General features: G+C 42.8%; 1 protein-coding gene across 2 annotated transcripts; it reads left to right on the top strand.

The window, feature by feature from the left end:
- Positions 1-1,652: 1,652 nt before the first annotated feature.
- Positions 1,653-16,635, top strand: LOC311373381 (gamma-sarcoglycan-like). 2 transcript variants are annotated; one of them, XM_084490144.1, is made up of 8 exons: positions 1,653-1,834; positions 9,579-9,773; positions 10,390-10,494; positions 11,661-11,748; positions 12,469-12,588; positions 13,142-13,214; positions 14,308-14,431; positions 15,356-16,635. In XM_084490144.1, the coding sequence occupies exons 2-8, from the start codon at positions 9,579-9,581 to the stop codon at positions 15,521-15,523; spliced, it is 873 nt and encodes a 290-aa protein (XP_084346270.1). In that variant the 5' UTR covers positions 1,653-1,834; the 3' UTR covers positions 15,524-16,635. The 2 variants fall into 2 exon arrangements, with proteins under 2 accessions (XP_084346270.1, XP_084346271.1); XM_084490145.1 differs by having other exon boundaries at positions 1,788-1,834; positions 9,576-9,773.
- The last annotated feature ends 3,542 nt before the right edge of the window (positions 16,636-20,177 follow it).

Genomic DNA, 20,177 nt, shown 5'->3' on the forward strand with positions numbered 1-20,177 from the left:
AACCTTTGGTACTAGTTTGTTTCCATTACACCTAGTTGCAGTTTAAAGTAATATAAAATATTTCTTTAAACTAGTCTTGTGTCATAGTTGGGAGCAGGTGGGTCTAAAGTGCCCATTAACAAATGTATAATGTTAATATGGTTATATAGACTGCATCGTTGCCTTAAGTTAATCCGTCTTGGTCTTTTCTACCCTACATGTGTGCATCCCTGAGTGATAATGCTATTAACAGCCCAATGCCTTCCATTATCTTTGTTCAAAATACATTGATTACATTAGTTTTCCCACGTCATTATACAAGCATGTGTAGCTCATCAGGCAGACCCCTGTAATTGGATGATTTGCTGTTAAAGCGTGCATCGTGAGCAGGGCTCTTTAAAGTCATGGGCCCTTGTCTCTTCCACTGCTCACACTCCCTTGGGTATGCTGTGCTGCTATCAGCGTTCGTAAGAGAACTCGTTTACCCTTCTATAATGACATGAACTTATGTTGTCACCTGGGTAATGCAAAGAAACTATTACTCGGCTATCTCTCCAACACAACTTTCAGTGGCAGATTAATCATGTCTCCCGTTGCAATGCAGTGGCTATGGGCCATTCTGAGATATTGACAAGAAATGGTATTAAACGCAGCTATCTGCGGTGTGTTTTCTCTCTGGGCGTGCAAGACAAGGGAGCCGTCTGATGGATGCTGTCAGGTGTCTCTTCTGTCACCGTAGAGCGCCACCGCAAGCAGTGGCACAACAAACTTGGGGTTTCTCTCCACTGACAGATCGGCCAGTATCAGCCAACATTGAGTCATCCACCTTAATGTGTGCCCGCGAGAGCAAAAAACAATTACTGCACCCCATTGTTTTCCCCTCGGAGGTCACGTGACCGCTCATTGATTCACCCCATGAATGGCTCGTCTTCAGGAGGGGCGGGCCAATCATATCTCCTGGAAACGTGGCTCTATTTATGGGCTATTAGTCCTTTCCGTGCGAGGAATTGTCTTGCACGATTTAGATTGTAGGGATCCTTAACGACCAACTTATTTTGTAAAGTGATAGTTTATGGCTCCATGGAGACATGTAACACTATTATTCTAAGTACAGGGCGAAGGCTGTCTTTCGCAAGGTGAATTGCAAAAAAAAGCGGATGATTCAGTATTTGAACTCCATTTCTCACCATAACTCATGTGAGGAACATTCATAATGAGACGGTGTTCCAGAAAACTACAACCACAAAAAGAAGCGGCTGCCACAATTGCAAATAATAGCTTATTAACTCCTGAAACGCATCTTCATTCTCAGTTGAGTAACAAAAAAACATCCAACTTTCATACCTGTGTGTGTGTGTGTGTGTGTGTGTGTGTGTGTGTGTGTGTGTGTGTGTGTGTGTGTGTGTGTGTGTGTGTGTGTGTGTGTGTGTGTGTGTGTGTGTGTGTGTGTGTGTGTGTGTGTGTGTGTGTGTGTGTGTGTGTGAAGCTGCTGCCTGCCAAACGCATTCCTTCCAGTCCACGGACTACAGTCTACTCGAGCGCTTTCTTTTACGTGGGCGTCTCTCCAGCTTTGCCACCCGCCTTTCCTAATACATATCCACGCATCCCACACTTTAATGAGATGATGGGATGGGACACGTGGAGCGATAGGGAATGGGTGTAATCGATGGGGGGTTCCACTGGACCAGCAGGGAATGGGAGCGCCGTCTGGTGGAGATGGGTTGGGGGACAGGGCTATGGATATATGGCACGCAGCTGTTGACTGGCTGTCAGACACCGGAGGAGGTTCACCATAGCCGCTGCCTTCCTCAGCCTCGGAGAGAGAGAGAGAGGACTGCCGTGCTACAGCACAAAGGTAAGCAAGACCCTTTCTCTGTTAATTGCCCACAAGGCTTTCCCATTTGCTAATAGTAGTTGTTTTTCTATTTCCCTTTTATAAGCTGTCAAAGGTCAAGTGGCATTATCATTAACTTATTCGCCTATTATACAAACTTATCTGAGATGGTGTGTATGATGATCATCTTTCTCCAGTCTGTCTAAAGAGTGATATGAATGGTCTGTAGGACTTGGTGTCCTTTTAAATGACGGTTTTGCCTTTTGGAGGGGAAAAGGTTTTATTGCCAGCTGTCAGCAGTTTTACCCTACATGGTGATATTCATTCAGAGGAGCCACGTTTTCCTGTGTCTGTCTGGGTAAGGATGTGCGTGTGAAGTGTTTGCTGCTACGAGTTTAGTTTTAATGATGCAGAAATGTATGAGTTGAAACAGTTTGTGCGTGTTTGTGACAGTGCTCAGGCGCCTTTTTAAATTTAGTTCACAATGCTGCGTGCTATTTTTAGACGTTGTAGCATTACAGCAGAGACAGGCAGACGGCAACTTTCTAGACAGGGACCGAGACAGATCTCTCTCTGTCTGTGTTCAGCTCAGCTTTCAATCAACAAATGCAACTTGCGGTGTCTAACTCATTTGGGTTATTTACATGTTCCATCCATCTTTATAGGTGAACGAGACAAAACTTGACACAAAAAAACAAATGAAGGCCATTGCTCAATGAAGTGGCTATTGCTCTCTCTCCCTCCTTAAGTTCTGCTGGCGTTTCCTCAGGTCACGATGAGTCAGAGAAGCCTGGAATCTCAATTACAGACGGAGACCCTTGTGGGTTAGTAGGGACTTTTATTCTCTGCAACACAACAGTTCTCAGAGTAGAGGTCAAACACACAGACACACAGCATCTCAATAGGTTAATAGACAAATGGCTAAAAAGCAAAACTAGAAGGTGCCATCCTCCAATTGGGTTCATAATATAGAGAGTGGAAATGTGATCACTGGCTTCAACGCGAAAGAAGCTAAACAACACTGACTTGTTTGGTCCTTTCTAACAACATTGCTGCAAAGCACTGTTCTTCAATTACCTTTTCGATGAACAAATGGAGTAAGGACTGTTGTCTGCAGTGCAGACGTATAACGTATTCCACTAATGTGTGTGTCTGTCTTTTAGCCCTGAAGGAATAACTTGAGACCACTGCTCTGTGGGACACATCCAAGGTCAGACCTTATGTTGATCACAACGCCCCTTTAATTGAGGATTCCTTCCATACTGGTCCAGTGGCGAGGTCGCTTCGAACAGTGTTTATTTGGGTTGCTATGGAAGGCTTCAGTCGGTGGAGGGGCTCCAGCCTGAAACTGGAGCCTGGAGCAGCAGCTTCAACGCAGCTTTAGCCTCAGGAACCCCCCCCCCCCTCCCCCCCTCCATTATGCTCCTCCTAGTTGTAAGCCCTGTAATGCCCTCGTTTCAATTTATTAGATTGAGTTTGAACAAATTCATTAACACCATAATGACCGAAACCCAGAGCTGCACTACTTTGTCTGGTCGTTTACCCAGATTGCATATCACAGAGTGTTTGCAACAAACTGTGTCTAATCCTCAATGCGTGACTTTGTGCCACGGGTCACTCTCACATCTCCAGCCCAATATTTAAAAGACCAACAGTGTACTATTATAGTTTCTCAGCACGTTTTCAGGAATTGTTGCTGACATTTCATTCCTGGGCCTTTCTGACATATCCTCACTCATCTCCCAAAATTAATGAATATAAATGAGGCCAGATAGAGAGGAAGTAAATAGCATTGCATTTAATAACCTGGTCCTTATCAGCGCTGCCTCGCTCTCCCGCCCTCTCTTCAAGTGGGCTTAGCCTCCTCCAGCAACGTGTACATATTTCAGGTTGTACAATGGGCAGCCATAAATCAGTACTTGTGGTCTTGGTGCGCATGATCCTGCCTTTTTGGGGAGGTGTTTTTTTTTTCTGTGCGTATATTCCGAACCGTTTCTAACAGGCCACTATATATGATCACTGTGGATTGTGGATCTATTAATAAATATACTATTGAGTCATATATTATGTATGAGACATATATATATATGTAAGAAGATCCTCCAGCTTGAATGATAAAAGCACAGATTTTCCAGTAGTCCTTTTTTAGATCCACCCAATCAGAAGGACTGTACAGAGACACGCGACGAGCCGTGAGCTGAACACTGGCGTAACATGGAGGTCATCCAAAGCTCAGCTGGGAGGCGGTGGCAACACATCTGTTAGTGTCTACCAAGATGCATTGTTTGGCTTTGAGCAGTGGCCCCTTAAAGGTGATGCAAACCAGGGTTACTGTGGGGCTCGCAGACAGCATCTGTCCTCTATGTAAATCCAACAGCCCCGTTGCATGCATGATTCACTCCGTGGAGACAGTGCAAGTGCACATTTGTTTAGATGTCTTTAGCGTTACATTGGGCAAGCCGGTACGAGAACAGTGGTGCCTTCAGGGAACCCAGGGAGTTTGGAGAAATGGCTGGTGTGTGTGTGTGTGTGTGTGTGTGTGTGTGTGTGTGTGTGTGTGTGTGTGTGTGTGTGTGTGTGTGTGTGTGTGTGTGTGTGTGTGTGTGTGTGTGTGTGTGTGTGTGTGTGTGTGTGTGTGTGTGTGTGTGTGTGTGTGTGTGTGTGTGTGTGTTTTCTCCCCTGATTCCCCAAAGGAGGAGAAAGTCATATTGATCGCTTCATCTGTGTTTCACTCCACAGAGCAGTTTAGATTTTTAGGCTCCAGAGTGGAAATAACTCCGGGAAAGGGTGTTTAGTTTGGATGTTACGACCTGTTTTTACTATTTTAGATTTCATTAATAGAAACCAACATCTTTCTCCAGGCCGGTTTCAGTCAGAGCAGCTTGTGTTATAAGGCTGATTGAGCAACAGAATGCCTCCCCAGTGCCTTACCCTAACCTCTCTAATGAGCCTCATCCAGTCTGGATCTGCTTCCTAACTTGTTCTCATGCAGGGTGCGTGTGCTTTGGGTTAGTTCATATCTCCTTTACTAACTGGATGCATAAACTGCCTGATAAATAATACATAATTGATACATTATGAATTATTCACTTGAGTCGGAACTCACATTATTCTTCCTCTGATAGCATGCTGTAGCCTGCTACTACAGCCTCTATATACTACACCGAGTAGCATTACTCTTTTAGACATGTTTACTCCACTCCTGGAAGTCCTGTCAATTTTTCCATTGCTGACTGCCAGATATGCCAGGACAAGTACTGTAAGTGCTGGCTGGCACTGCCCAAACAAGGGAGTTTCCTCAAGGCGGTGAGATTTAGCATTAAGTCATTTAGGATAGACTTGTATCCTTAGCAAGTTACTCTGATCTTCTTACCCTTTATATGAATGTGTTTATTGAGTAGTTAAGGGTTGGGAGTCTAATTCAATGAAGGTACAGGTAGGCAAGGCAAGGAATCTTTATTTATATAGCACTTTGCATACACGAGGCAGACTCAAAGTTGATCATATGGATGATGCAGTTAATGGCTTCAATAATTATTTTGTAAATGTTGGACCAAAACTGGCTGAAAAGATATGGAGGTAAATTTGTGTCTTTATTATGCAATCAAACAGAATAGGTTTGAGTTAGGGTGTAAGACACGTCTCTATTGGCCAGTCTCGATCGGAGTGACAGCTTGGCAACATCCACAGTTAGTAACGAGAGAGGGAGTTTTGAAGTCCATGATGAGACCGAGCGGGACTCGGGAGCGGAGTTGCCAAGCTGTCACTCCGATCGAGACTGGCCAATAGAGACGTGTCTTACATCTTTCGGCGTAGGTCCCGCCCACGAGATTCAGCTCAACAGCAAGCAAAACGTTTGGATTCGCAAGCAAAACTTTTGGATTTGCAAGCAAAACTTTTGGATTCGCAAACAAAACTTTTGGCTTCGCAAACAAAACTTTTGGATTTGCAGACAAAACTTTTGGATTCCCATTAATACATTTTTAATCACATTTATTTTACTTGCAATAAAACATTTTTTGATTGCAGTGTTGATAGTTTTGCTCTCAAATCTATTTTTTGATTGCAGTGTGGAAAGTTTTGCTCTCAGACCTATTCTGTTTGATTGCATAATAAAGACACAAATCTACCTCCATAAAAAGATTCCTGTTTCTGTGATATCTGACAAGCAGAATTATGATTGCATAGACATTAATCCAAAATCAATGTTTCTAACAGCAGTAGAAGAGAGTGACATTCTAGAAACTTCATAAATGTAAAAACAAAACTTCTACTGGTTATAATGACATTGACATGAGAATAGTTAAACAAGTAATTCAAGGAATTGCAAAACCACTAACGCACATCTATAACTTATCATTTAAAACTGGTAAATTCTCAAGAAAAATTAAAATTGTATAAAATTATACAGCTGTACAAAACTGGAGATAAATACCACATACAATCTTAGAAAATCTCTTTGCTGACAGACTGAACTAATTCATCAATAAACACAACTTACTAACTGACAGCCAATATGGATTCAGACCCAACAGATCCACTTCATTGGCAGTCATTGAGCTAATTGAAAAAATCACAAGTTCCCTGGACCAAAAGAAATATGCAGCTGGTGTCTTTATCAATCTTAAGAAAGCATTTGATACAATAAATCACGAATCAATTAATAAATTAGAACGGTATGGTATCATGGGTGTTGTATTGAACTGGCTGAGGAGCTATCTACATAATAGGCAACAGTTTGTGATGATGGGTGAATACTTGTCATCTTGTTTGGACATTGCTTGTGGTGTCCCCCAGGGGTCAGTGTTTGGGCCAATTATCTTTATTCTCTGCATAAATGATATAGGTAAAACCTCAAATATTCTTCAATTTGTGTTATTTGCTGAGGACACAAATATATATATATATTTTTTATTTGCAGCAGCTTCTGGAGTTAATAACATCTGAAATTAGCAAATTAAAAAGGTGGTTTGACAATAATAAATTATCATTTGAATTTAAGTAAAACAAATCATGTTGTTTGGAAATTGTCGTTTAAATAATGACGTAAATGTTAAGATTGATGGAGTTAATATTGAAAGTGTATGTAAATACATTTTTAGGTTTGACAATAGACCACAAGCTCTGCTGGAAACCTCACATAAAACATGTTAAATCTAAACTGTCAAGAAGCATCTCAGTACAAGGCAAAGCACGTATTGGATCACAGATAATTGCATATTCTCTACTGTTCAATTATCGTACCTTATTTAAATGACTGTGTGGAGGTTTGGGGCAACACCTACAAAACCTCAGTGCTACCACTGGTCACACTTCAAAAACGAGCAATAAGAACAATTCATAAAGCAGGATATAATAACTTTTTTTTCGACAGAGAGGGGGTTATAATTTGAGGGAAAAGTTAACTTTTAAGTCGCAAGCGGTTCACACGACTTTAAAAAGTCAATGCATTTCAGTTGGTGGTGGGAAACTGTGGAATGGTATGAGCACGGAGCTAAAACAATGTCCAAACATGATCCAGTTTTAAAAAAAAACTTCAAAGCAATGATTTTTAACAGGTACAGGGATGAGGGAGAGCATTAAGAAAAGGTTTTTTTCTTTTTATTAGGAATTAATAATAATAATAACCTAATAATAATAGTGTGTGTGTATATATATATATATATATATATGATTGTATTAAATGTATAAATTGTTAACATACTGTACCAAACTGTATAGATATATGGATTGTATAGAAATATAGTACAGCAAATACAGAATACAAATACAAATACAGAAGGAACACAGGAAGTTAATTTAATAAATATTAATTATTGAACTGAGGAAGAAGGGTAGGATTAGATAAGTTTTATACTTCTTCCTACTCCTTTTCAGGCATGTAATTGAATATATTAAATATTTTTATTTTTTATTTATGAAATAATTTGAACATTGTTGATGGATTTTTCGTGCTTTCCATTTTTGTTTGTATTTTTGATATTTGATTTTTGTTGATATGTCTGAAATAAATTGAATCAATCAAAGTGCTTCACATAAAAACATCATCATACAATAAAATAAATAATTGAAATAATTAAATAAAATAGATAAATTAAAGAAAATAAAGGCAAAGTTAAAAAATGCATTGTAGGCAGGCTGCAGAACAATGTCCAGCCCATAATGCTCTTAAAATCAGCAAATAGTTCAAAAATAAGTTTTATAACACTGTCATTATAGTGGATGTACATGACAACTTCTTCCTTGTCGTCATTTGAGAGTCTGTTGGGGCCCTAGGCAAAAACTCCTAGGGGGCCCCTCCAACCAGCATTCATCAGCATTATGTTTTATTAATACTGACCAAAACAGTATAAGGCCAGTGTTCATCAGCATTATGTTATATTAATACTGACCAAACCAGTATTAAGGCCAGTGTTCATCAGCATTATGTTTTATTAATACTGACCAAAACAGTATAAGGCCAGTGTTCATCAGCATTATGTTATATTAATACTGACCAAAACAGTATAAGGCCAGTGTTCATCCATGTATTAAGCATTTATTTTGCAAATGCTGTTTTACATGCCATGGCTAGTGCAAATGCTATGTACTCACATCAAAAGACATTGAATATTGCACTCAACTGAAAAAGAGTCAGTGTTCACATTAATTGGATAGCACTATATTAATACAAATGTAGAACAATAAAACAAAAAAAATGATATAAACATAGTATAAAATGCACACCTAACAGAGGTGTGAAGTGACTTGGTATTAATTATCTCAAATTAGTTGCAGCAATAGTTTTCTTAGGTAATTAAACCCACATTACAATACCAGTGCTCATCAAAACCCTTAAAGGTGCTACATATGATATTCTGAACATTAATATAACTGCAAACAAACTACAAATGCTGTTTCCTGGCCTTTGCTAGGGCAAATGCTTGCCCTAGCTCAGGGGTGCCCAGACTTTTTCGGCCTGCAAGCTACTTTCATAAATGACCAGGTCAAAAGGATCTACCTACATTAAATAATGCTAAACATATATTTATTTATATATACTGAGTACATACTCTGATGACCTGCACTGAATGGAGTCAGCCAGGGTTTCATAGTCCGGAGAATAGCTGCTGGAAGCTATTCTCAAGCAGGCTTCCAAATGACCAGTGATGGTGTAACGGTATTTGAACTGGCTGATTATCATGTGAGAAAAAGCTGACTGGCAGAAATAAGTAGAGCCAAATAATGCAGTCAAGGCGGTAGCACATTTCCTCATGTTTAGATATTTTTCCTTTGTGAGCAAGTTCCCAAATTGTCCATGATCCCTGAACTTAAGCTCAATGTCAGCTTGTACTGTCAGAATCTCATCTTCCGTTGCAGACGTGTTCAGGTGAAACAGTGCTGCCAATTCTTTTTTTTACCACATAAATGTGGTGATTGGCTCGACTAAAGCAAAGTCTTGAACCGTTTTTCAAAGTCTGGCAGATAATTTTCGTCAAACAAGTGGTAAATACCATAGGGATGATACTATATATATATATATATATATATATATATATATATATATATATATATAGTCCTTTTTTTTTTTTTTGCGGGGCCCCAAGCAGTGGCCTGCCTTGCCTGTTCACAAGCTGCGCCTCTGTTCTCAGATATGTGCATGAAATGACACAAGCCGAGTAAGAGAGTGTTTTCCTACTTTCTGCTGAGTGATTCTTTCCTCTTTCTTTCCCTCCCTCCTCCGTGGTGGCCGTGCTGCCCGGTCCCCCTCCTCCCTGCCCAGCAGATGGTGCGGGAGCAGTATGTCACCACCACGCAGGACTTCAGCGTGCCCAGCCCCATCCCCGACCACGTCTACAAGATCGGCATCTACGGCTGGCGGAAGCGATGCCTCTATCTGTTTGTGCTGCTGCTCATCGCCATACTGGTGGTCAACTTTGCCCTCACCATCTGGATCCTCAGAGTGATGTGGTTCAACACGGTGTGTGTGTGTGTGTGTGTGTGTGTCTTTCTGTCTTTGTGTGTGTGAGATGCCCCATTTTACATCAGGTTGTTTGTTTGCTAATCTTTCAAACAAGACAGCTTATCAGCGGCTTATCTTGTTGACTCTTTTTGTTGTTGTCATGTTTAATAAGCCATAGAAGCGTGTGGGTAGAACCACTGTGGATATTTGGCTGTATTATCAGGATAGTTGATGTGTTTGTGTCCCAGCATGGGGTAATTGCGGCGGTTTTGTCTAAGGACGGCAGATGGCAAACTCCTGAATTATACAGGCACAAGCAGAGAAAAGACAAAATCAACAAACAAAATTGCTCACACGTACGCAGCCTCTCGTCTCCGACCGACAGACAAACGTTTCCTGGCTGGTTTATTGCAAAACGTGCCCTGCTGCACCCCGTAGTGTGTTGTGGATGCTGGAGACACCTGGCAATCTGTTGAATCTGGAACAAAATGGTTGACAGCCTTGCATGCCATGCTCGTAAAATGTATGGTGGAGGAAAAGGAGCCTTTCAGATGATTTTCGGTTGAGGTTTGGTCTCGTACAGCTCCAGAGTCCTAAGGTATTGTCTTTATATCTTCTCTGGCTGTTCTTGCAGGGTGGCATGGGACTACTGGAAGTCCACCCAGACGGAGTCAGGCTAGAGGATGGAGAGTCTGAGTTCCTTTTTCCTCTCTACGCCAATGAGATCCACTCCAGAAATGTAAGACAATCGCACAGCTCCTTCATGCACTGACCCCTAGAGAGGGAATTCACCTACTCTGCAGTTTTCATTCCCTCTTGCTTTCCCTCTCTCCCTTTTCATCTACTTTGCTCTGGCTTTATCCATCCCTGCCCGCCTCCCCTTGCGAGCAGTAAGAGAAGGTTCAGTCTTTTAAGTGACCTTTCGGCAGCCCGACGAGAATTATTTCATTTCACTGACCACGGTGATTAAAGTGGTGGTCGTATCCGTGGGGGAAACACGCTTCCTGTTAAGATCTGATTCACATTAACCACTCAACGACACACACCTGCACGCACGCACGCACACACGCACACATGCACGGACACACGCACGCACACACGCACATCATTTCAGCCAAGCTGCAATCAGCGAAGTGAACTTTTCAGCCTGCAGCCTTGGGGATGTTTAGAGCGTTTGGCAGTTCCTCTCATGGCGGTAGCAGGGCACAGGGCCGATTAACCTCATGCATGTCTGTGGTGGCAACAGCTTCATAGCATGCACGCTAGGAGCAGATGGAAACACTTTTCTGAGTTCTTTAAATGTTATGGGGGTTTCAAGCTCATAGCCGCAATATTTCAGCCCAATTTAATTCTGTAGAACTGTATTCCTTATTCATGGTCTGGCTCATTTACTTACAGTTATGTTATGTTTTCCTTTATTTTCAATGGTAGCGAGGCTGTGTTCTTTTTTGATGATGACTATAATCAAATGATAGATGTATTTAGTCAACTATATAATCAAATAAGCTGGGCTAATCACATACGAAGGCATACTACTCTAAGTCTCAGAAGCAGTTTTATAAACCAGTGCCTGGTTAAACATGTATAACTTCAAATTTAAACATAAAACATTACTTAGAATAAACAATGGTCGTCACTTTTTCGAAATGAAATTGAGATTGTTCTTTGTGTCTTTGGCCTGGTTCCCCAATGGCCTCTATGACCTGATGTATTAATGCTCTGTAGGTCTCCTCTATGACCTGATGTATTAATGCTCTGTAGGTCTCCTCTATGACCTGATGTATTAATGCTCTGTAGGTCTCCTCTATGACCTGATGTATTAATGCTCTGTAGGTCTCCTCTATGACCTGATGTATTAATGCTCTGTAGGTCTCCTCTATGACCTGATGTATTAATGCTCTGTAGGTCTCCTCTCTTCACGTGACCTCGGAGGAAAACGTTGTGCTCAACGCACGTGAACCCGGCGGTGATGTGACGGGGAGAATATCTGTGGGTAAGAGGAAGGACACACACACACACACACACACACACACACACACACACACACACACACACACACACACACACACACACACACACACACACACACACACACACACACACACACACACACACGGTTTCTAAGGACCTGTCTCGAGGCATCATCTGAAATTAACTGTCAAAATTAATGCATCTTCCATTAAAAATCCCTTAGTTTCCCATTTAAAATAGATTTGAGCCAACTTTCCTTCAATGGGTTTTTAGCAGCCACAAGACATTTCCAGGCAATCGATTTTTATTTGGTCTCTGAAAGGCAATTGGTTTGGTGGAACAGTTTGACAAGAGGAGAAGACCAACATACACATAGTGTCTGACCATCATGCAACCATGATCATTGAAGCTGTTTTCTATTTGTTCAGTAAATATTAAGTACAACACTATGAAATGTATTTAGGTCGTACAGTTGAACTTTTGCAACGTTCTGTTACAGTCAGTGGGGGGATGGATCTTTTCATCATGCATATCTGGTTTAGTAATATAAAGGCAAAAATACAAGTTTTTCATTCTTTAATCAAAATAAGGATGGATATAATAAACCCTTGGTGTAATAAACCCTAATGAATTAGTAATTGAATCCACACCCTGTTGTCTTGCATGCTGTCTGTTTTATTGACATGGCTTAACTTCAGATTCAACAGTTTCTCCTGGTTTTGCTGCTATTATTGTGTTGTAGGCCAGACGCAAGTACAAGGACAAGCTCAGAATATGGTCATTCATTCTCCCGACGGCCAGATGCTGTTCATGGCAGATGGCAAAGAGGCTGTGGTGGGCACCGGGAAGCTTCACGTGCTAGGTACGCTGACACCTCCTCCTCCAGGGGCCGGTGAACACGGTGACCGATACAACGAACCATAGTGAACATGTTGGTCAGCTTCACAGTGTGAAGTTCAACTGATAAGTGTTGTGTTTTGGTAATTTTGTTCCTGTTAAAACCAGCAGGGGGGCAATGTAGCCGTATTGGTACAAGTAATTCTTTCTCTCCGTTCTTTAGTCGCGCCCTCTACTCCCGCGTGAAAATAGAAATGAACTTCATGAATGCTGGAGCGAGCTGGGCTGAATGATCTATAATACGTCTTCATAAGTTAGCTGTTTGGGATGTGATATAAGCAGATGAGTTGTAAAGCCTACTTAACAATCCGCCCAGCTGCCTGAACTTTACTTGCGATAAATATTTGATCCAAAGTTTTTTCCACCATGTTGAACGCTGAGCTAATTCTAGAGTGTGTGTGTGTGTGTGTGTGTGTGTGTGTGTGTGTGTGTGTGTGTGTGTGTGTGTGTGTGTGTGTGTGTGTGTGTGTGTGTGTGTGTGTGTGTGTGTGTGTGTGTGTGTGTGTGTTTCCCATCAGGCGCTGAGGGAGCATTGTTTCAGCACTCGGTAGAGGTGCCTGTCCTCAAATCAGAAGCGCAGAAAGACTTGAGGTGAGACTATAGAAGACTTGAGGTGAGACTATAGATGACTTGAGGTGAGACTATAGATGGTGCATCGGTCATTTCAAAGGATGGTAATGACATCATCCTTTCACAAAGAAGCCTCGGTCAATCATATCAGAATTTATAGAAATGATTGGTTGGTTGAATACTTGCCATGGTTCTGATAATAATCAACAATTAATATAACAACTACTTGCACTATTATCCATTCATCCACTTAAATAAACATGAGTTACACTTAAATAAACATGATTTACGCTTTTGGAAACAAAGCTCCTTATGAAGTTGTCCTCCTCGGAGCCTGTACAGAGGTAGAAGGAGCCTGTACAGAGGTAGAAGGTGCCTGTACAGAGGTAGAAGGAGCCTGTACAGAGGCAGAAGGAGCCTGTACAGAGGTAGAAGGAGCCTGTACAGAGGTAGAAGGTGCCTGTACAGAGGTAGAAGGAGCCTGTACAGAGGTAGAAGGTGCCTGTACAGAGGTAGAAGGAGCCTGTACAGAGGTAGAAGGAGCCTGTACAGAGGTAGAAGGTGCCTGTACAGAGGTAGAAGGAGCCTGTACAGAGGTAGAAGGAGCCTGTACAGAGGTATAAGGAGCCTGTACAGAGGTAGAAGGAGCCTGTACAGAGGTAGAAGGAGCCTGTACAGAGGTATAAGGAGCCTGTACAGAGGTAGAAGGAGCCTGTACAGAGGTAGAAGGAGCCTGTACAGAGGCAGAAGGAGCCTGTACAGAGGTAGAAGGAGCCTGTACAGAGGTAGAAGGAGCCTGTACAGAGGTAGAAGGAGCCTGTACAGAGGTAGAAGGAGCCTGTACAGAGGTAGAAGGTGCCTGTACAGAGGTAGAAGGAGCCTGTACAGAGGTAGAAGGAGCCTGTACAGAGGTATAAGGAGCCTGTACAGAGGTAGAAGGAGCCTGTACAGAGGTATAAGGAGCCTGTACAGAGGTAGAAGGAGCCTGTACAGAGGTAGAAGGAGCCTGTACAGAGGCAGAAGGAGCCTGTACAGAGGTAGAAGGAGCCTGTACAGAGGTAGAAGGAGCCTGTACAGAGGTAGAAGGGCTTGATTTACTGTGGTGTTGTTTAAGGTTGGAGTCTCCCACCCGCTCCCTCACCATGGACGCCCCCAGCGGAGTGCTACTCAAAGCCATGTCCGGAAACATCGAGGCTTCCACCAACATGGACTTCATTCTGCAGTCTAGTAAAGGCTTGGTGAGAAAACCCATGTTTATTCACACACCGTAGTCTAGATCTGCGTTGTCACGGTTACATCATTACAGCTCCTTCTGCGGGTAGAGGACCAGCAGAGAGCTGAGATGTTTTTGGCCGTTAAGTCCGTTAACCCCGTTCCCCCCGTTCATCAAAGTAACGTCAATAGGCCTGCAAAAGGCCTGCTGTTTTATTCAACAGGTTATCAAGCAAAAAATGTTCCCCTGACTTGCTTCGCAGTATTTCCATTTGGGGTTGGCAAAAGGCATGCATCCCATTAGCCTGTGACTTTTAGCTACAAAGGCGAGTGATTGTTGAGAGCATAATCACTAGTGTTGCATTTGTACCCCAGTCGCCCTACACTCATCTTTCCGCCTTTTTAAAATATTTCCCAAGTGGAGCAGAGCTATCATTACAATGCATTATTTTGGAACCAGATAAGCCCTAACTGAATTGTTCTGTGTCAGAGATGATAAGGCTGTAAAATGACCGGAATGACATGGAATGCACTATAATGTACCTGGGACCACATTAAATATTAATTTGAATCCAAATATAAAAATGTCGCCTAGACTCTGGAGAATGAGACAATACCCTTGCTCATCCTCTCCACCTCTGCCGTCACGCAAGTTGCCAAACAGCCTTTTCCACACATGGCTGGTGATCACATGTATGCACACGCCATGCCACAGTACTGTCAGGGAGATGATGTGTTATCTGTCCCAAAGCTTTTAAGTATTGAACCGTAGTGTACTGCATGCGCACACCAAGGTCACTGCGAGGCATTTCTGTATTTTCCATCCTCTCTCCGTCATACCCCCCCCCCCCCCCCCCCCCCGCCTCCTCCAGAAACAAAGCCAACAACCTCCCCCCCCCCCCCCCCCCCGCAGCACTCCCCTCTAAACGCCCTCGCTCTCCGTCCCACAGCTGGTGCTGGATGCCGAGACGGTGCGCATGCCCAGCCTGCCTCTGAGCGGCGGCGCCGTGTTCGGGGACGCCCAGGGTCTCTACGAGGTGTGCGTGTGTCCCAGCGGCAAACTGGTCCTGTCCGAGGCCAGGGTCACCTCCACCTGCAGCGAGAGGCAGGACTGCTAGACCGGGCCCTGACAAAGAGAGCCATTAGCAGCAGTGTCATCCAAGGCTTCTGGGGACGCAGCGAGCACAAGTGTTTATATATATCACCGCGGTTACCCTCAGAACAATAAGTCATCCCGGTTCATGCCTTCGATACGAGATATTCTGGTGCAAACGTCTCTGAGGCATGGCCAAAGTCTTTGCGAAGGGCGACAGGTGTTTTGTTAGCTTTTCAGTTTTCAACTTTACTCTCAATGTACCAATAGCAAGTGGCTTACTCCTGCAGTGGAGATGTTTCAAAGATGTATTTGTGTTTTTTCTACAGTGTAACGGCTGGGCAATAAGGAGCTGCTGAACAGCTTATATCCTATGCAATATGTTTTGTAGTGCAATACATTAGAAGTGCACGTGTTAAGGGCTTGGATTGATTCTTTAAAAAGTAAAGACCCAGTTCAAGCAGAGTGTATTGATTTATCTTCTAGCGCCTGTTATGCTGTGTTTGTGATGTGTGAGGTTTTTGTGTATTTGGGACAAAAGCATGATAGGAGATATGCCATATTAGTTAGTCTGATTGACACTTTTTTTGTACAACACCATCTTTTAAATCTCAAATTAAAATGTGATTTTAATTGTAAGAAAACTATGGTTATATGAAATAAACATTGTAGGGCCTCCCACTGTTAGATTGTGTCATTTGCCTCTTTTGGTTTGCTGAGTTTTGTGTTTGTTTTGCCTCGCTATATTAGTTATATTTTGTTTTCTTTAAAGAAAGATCATGTTAAAAGATCTTGTTTGCATTGTGTTTACAAAGGTTATAACAGGAAGTAGGCCTACAGAGTATATGTATATTGTTGTACGTCAGCATTGAACATAACATGAACAGAACATTGGTCTTGTATTCCTTTGTTTGGTTTATCATAAACACACAGGATCTTATTTATATATGTGACACTGGGATTTTTGAGCTTGTTGCAACTGTGGGTCTACTTGATACATTTATGTTTGTATAGTTAACGTAGGCCTAAAGTATTAGGTCTGTTATAAGGGTCAACATTTTTGATTATTAGGGTTACTGAATGTTGATGTATTTATTCAAGTTTGTGTGTGAATAAATAAAAGTGTTATTCTTCTAATCGTTTTAATTATTTTTAAATAGTTTAATGAAAATGTTGATTTGTATTAATTATAATTGTAAATAGAGATAGATATATAGAAAACCAATCCCTCAAGAGTAGTTTGATCCCAGGAGCTTTATACACAGCCCGCCATCTGCAGTTTTAAAAAGTGTTTCATGTGTTGTGATTAGTCCTCAAATGTTTCTATCACTGTACTTTTGTCAGGCGTAGGACCGGAGCTATCATGAATTTGAAAGCATGATTGTTATAAGGTATTTTATCCTCCCAGGGTATTAATAAAGTCGTTGGCGTTTGTGTGAAGTGTTTATTAGGGTTGAATACGTTTAGGACGCTTTGTATCAGCGGCTGTTCTCTATGGCTCCACAGCGCCACTATCAGGTGAGACAAAGACACGCAGGTCATTTATTTTTAGGGGGACTACTGAAAAAGATATATAATAAGATTTAAGTTATACGCCTGGGTGGTTTGCACACATCATCTTTTCAAAATGTCCCAACGATATCTAAGTGAAGTGACATGTGAATTAAAAAACCTATCCGTTAGCCAATCAGCTTTAAGAATGAATTAGACAGGGTTACCATCATGAGACTGTGGGTTCATAAGCAGCATTGTAACTAGGTCCAATGGAATATGAATCAGCAGTGGATGACGTTTGCTTAATGTTCACTGGTATCCCAAAATAAACCACGGCCTATCCAGACATCCTAATTTGAATACGATTTGTTGAGAATTTATCCAATCCCTTTCAAACTTGCCACCCAGCTTTTTCACACTTTAAATAAGTCATTAGTTTGATAAAGATTGGAGATTACAATATTCTCTGGCCTACTTTAGCGTCCCCCATTCCACAGCACAGCAGGAATTTAAAATAATTGAAAGACACTGGGGACTCAATTAAAGTGTTGGCTGAGGTGAAAAGTAAAATATGAAAAACAAAAGAAAACTTCCACTTTCTGTCGTTTATGGGTCAGGCCCTCATCTCCTGGGACAAAGCTGCTTTGGGGAAATACCATTGATTTGGAAAGAGGTTAACTTTGTAAGCACAAGAGAAAGAAGTATGCGCCAAGCATGCAAATAGATGTACGGATGACTTGGGTTAAATGGTGTTCAGCTGTGTTTACACCTGATGACTCACCATGATCCACCGCCCTATAGATCAGTCCCCTTCGCCATGTGCCCAGAGGTGGAGCAGAACCTAACAGATGGTTAAAGAGGGCGTTACCTCCCCTGTGATTGAGACCTGATGGTCGATTAGACTTTGGGGGGGTTATAAGCTGCTGTTGGTTGGCCGCAGTGTTTCCTCCGTAGAACACAATCCCATACCAAGAGTTTTACCGTTGTTTACAGTTTGAGTCAACAGGGGCCAACAGTTTTCAAAGCCATGGGCTCAAATATAATACGTCAAGGATGTTTGAGTTTCATACATATTTTGATAGCCTGAGGGAGGGGGAATGTAGCGAGTTGGGAACTAGCCCCTAGATGGAGGTCCAAGCCTAATGCAACCTTGTGTGACTGAGTGTGTCATTAGTTGTTGACCTGAGTGCAGAGACTGTTTGAGTTGCTTGCTGGTCAGAATAAAACAATCCAAGTGCTCAGAAACAGTGATCTCCGGGGTCTTATTTATATTGGAGTAACAGGATAATAACAGGTCATTCCTACAACATGACTGCATTAGTTGCATTAGTAAAAAGAATATAAGACAGTGAAAGGCTAAGGCTGATTCAGAGAGTCCATGTGATCAAGTGATCTCGGTTCCCCAGGTGGGAACACATGCAGGCACCACAGCTGAGACACTAAAGGGATGATCCATTGAGAAGGCTGCTCACCTTAGTATAAGATACAGCTCAGGGATAATGCAGGCGGCAGGCCAGTAACCCTAAATACTAAATAGAGGCTACGAGGACTATCGCTAATATGCAAGGGGATAGTGAAGAGAGGCGAGGAACCTAGATAGTGGGTTAATGGATTGGAGAAATTTGACCGAAATGGGTACAATTCTTAACGTTGGTTGTAGGGAACAATAATGGGGATTTGAGGCTGTGTGTGGACCCAAGAGATCTTCACTATAATGAATTAACCAACATATCAAGTGAGAGCATTTCAGACCACCAACCATCCTGATCCTGGGACCAACCTGATGCTGGTGGATCGTTTGGGGATGCTTGAATGTTGTGTTGCTCAGAGACCGATGTGAATGGGACAGGTGGGGGATGGCTCAGTGGTCTGGGGAGAGCATTATTATGGTCTGATAAGGAGGGAGCGTAATAGGCTGGGCCAGACTGGGTAGTTTGAGGTCAGGCCCCTTCCTGAAACGCTGCCAAGGAAAACGAGGGGGAAATGTGTGTTTTCATTCGTGTGGACAGGGCCTACATACATACATACATACATACATACATACATACATACATACATACATACATACATACATACATACATACTATTCTATGTATGTATGTATGTATGTATGTATGTATGTATGTATGTATGTATGTATGTAATGTATGTATTGTCGTGACCCGGCTCCGTAATGTCCCGTCTCCCCCCAATCAGTACAAGTCTCTGATGCAAAAAGCCGAAAAAAGGCACATTTATTAAATCCATAGCTGGGTGGACATCTCACACCGTAGAAGAACTAAAACTTAAAGACTGACTCTCCGTGAGCCACTGCGGGTCCTCTCTCACGCGCTGTCCCGGTCCTTGTGCGTGGCGGGCCGTCCCCAGGTAGGCTACTCCGTCTGTCTCCGCGGGTCCATCTCTGTCGGGAAACGGGTCGTCCGTGAAAGGAACCTCGGTCCGGTCTGACTTCCAGTACTGCAACCGCATGTTCCCCCTCAGACAGAGCATCGGTTCGCCTTTTATGCGCCTCACCTGCGTTTGATCTCCTCCCGCCTGCACAGGCGTTTCCCGTCGCTCTGAGTGGCGCAGCGCTACTGCGGCCCCCAGCGCCCTCTGGCGGAAGAGGGTGGTAGAGCCCCTGTATCACCTGCCCCCTGGGCTTCAAGGGCCGCTGTGTTCGGGCCGGGTTGCCACAGTATGTATGTATGCATGTACATAAGGGCGTGTGTCTGTGTGTATGTATGTATATATGTTTGTTTGTATATATGTGTGTGTGTGTGTGTGTGTGTGTGTGTGTGTGTGTGTGTGTGTGTGTGTGTGTGTGTGTGTGTGTGTGCGTGCGTGTGTGTGTGTGTGTGTGTGTGTGTGTGTGTGTGTGTGTGTGTGTGTGTGTGTGTGTGTGTGTGCGTGTGTGTGTGTGTGTGTGTGTGTGTGTGTGTGTGTGTGTGTGTGTGTGGTATAAATATAAGTATAAGTATACTCATATGCTTTAACTTGTACATTTCAGAATGCCAGCAGCAGAGAAAGGTCACCACTGGAGTACCTCCAGAAGTTGGTTTCAGAAGACATGAGTCATGATTCTGGCAAAGCTCTCAAGGTGTCTAGGAAATACCGAACAGGAGACTGTTTCAGTCCCCTAGCGTCCTCCCTCATCCTGCCTAACACGACTCTCAGCACGCCCAACAGAGGGCGCTCATCTTCAG

Source organism: Micromesistius poutassou, assembly GCF_964030765.1.
Source record: "Micromesistius poutassou genome assembly, contig: SCAFFOLD_2669, whole genome shotgun sequence".
Classification (NCBI taxonomy): Eukaryota; Metazoa; Chordata; class Actinopteri; order Gadiformes; family Gadidae; genus Micromesistius; species Micromesistius poutassou.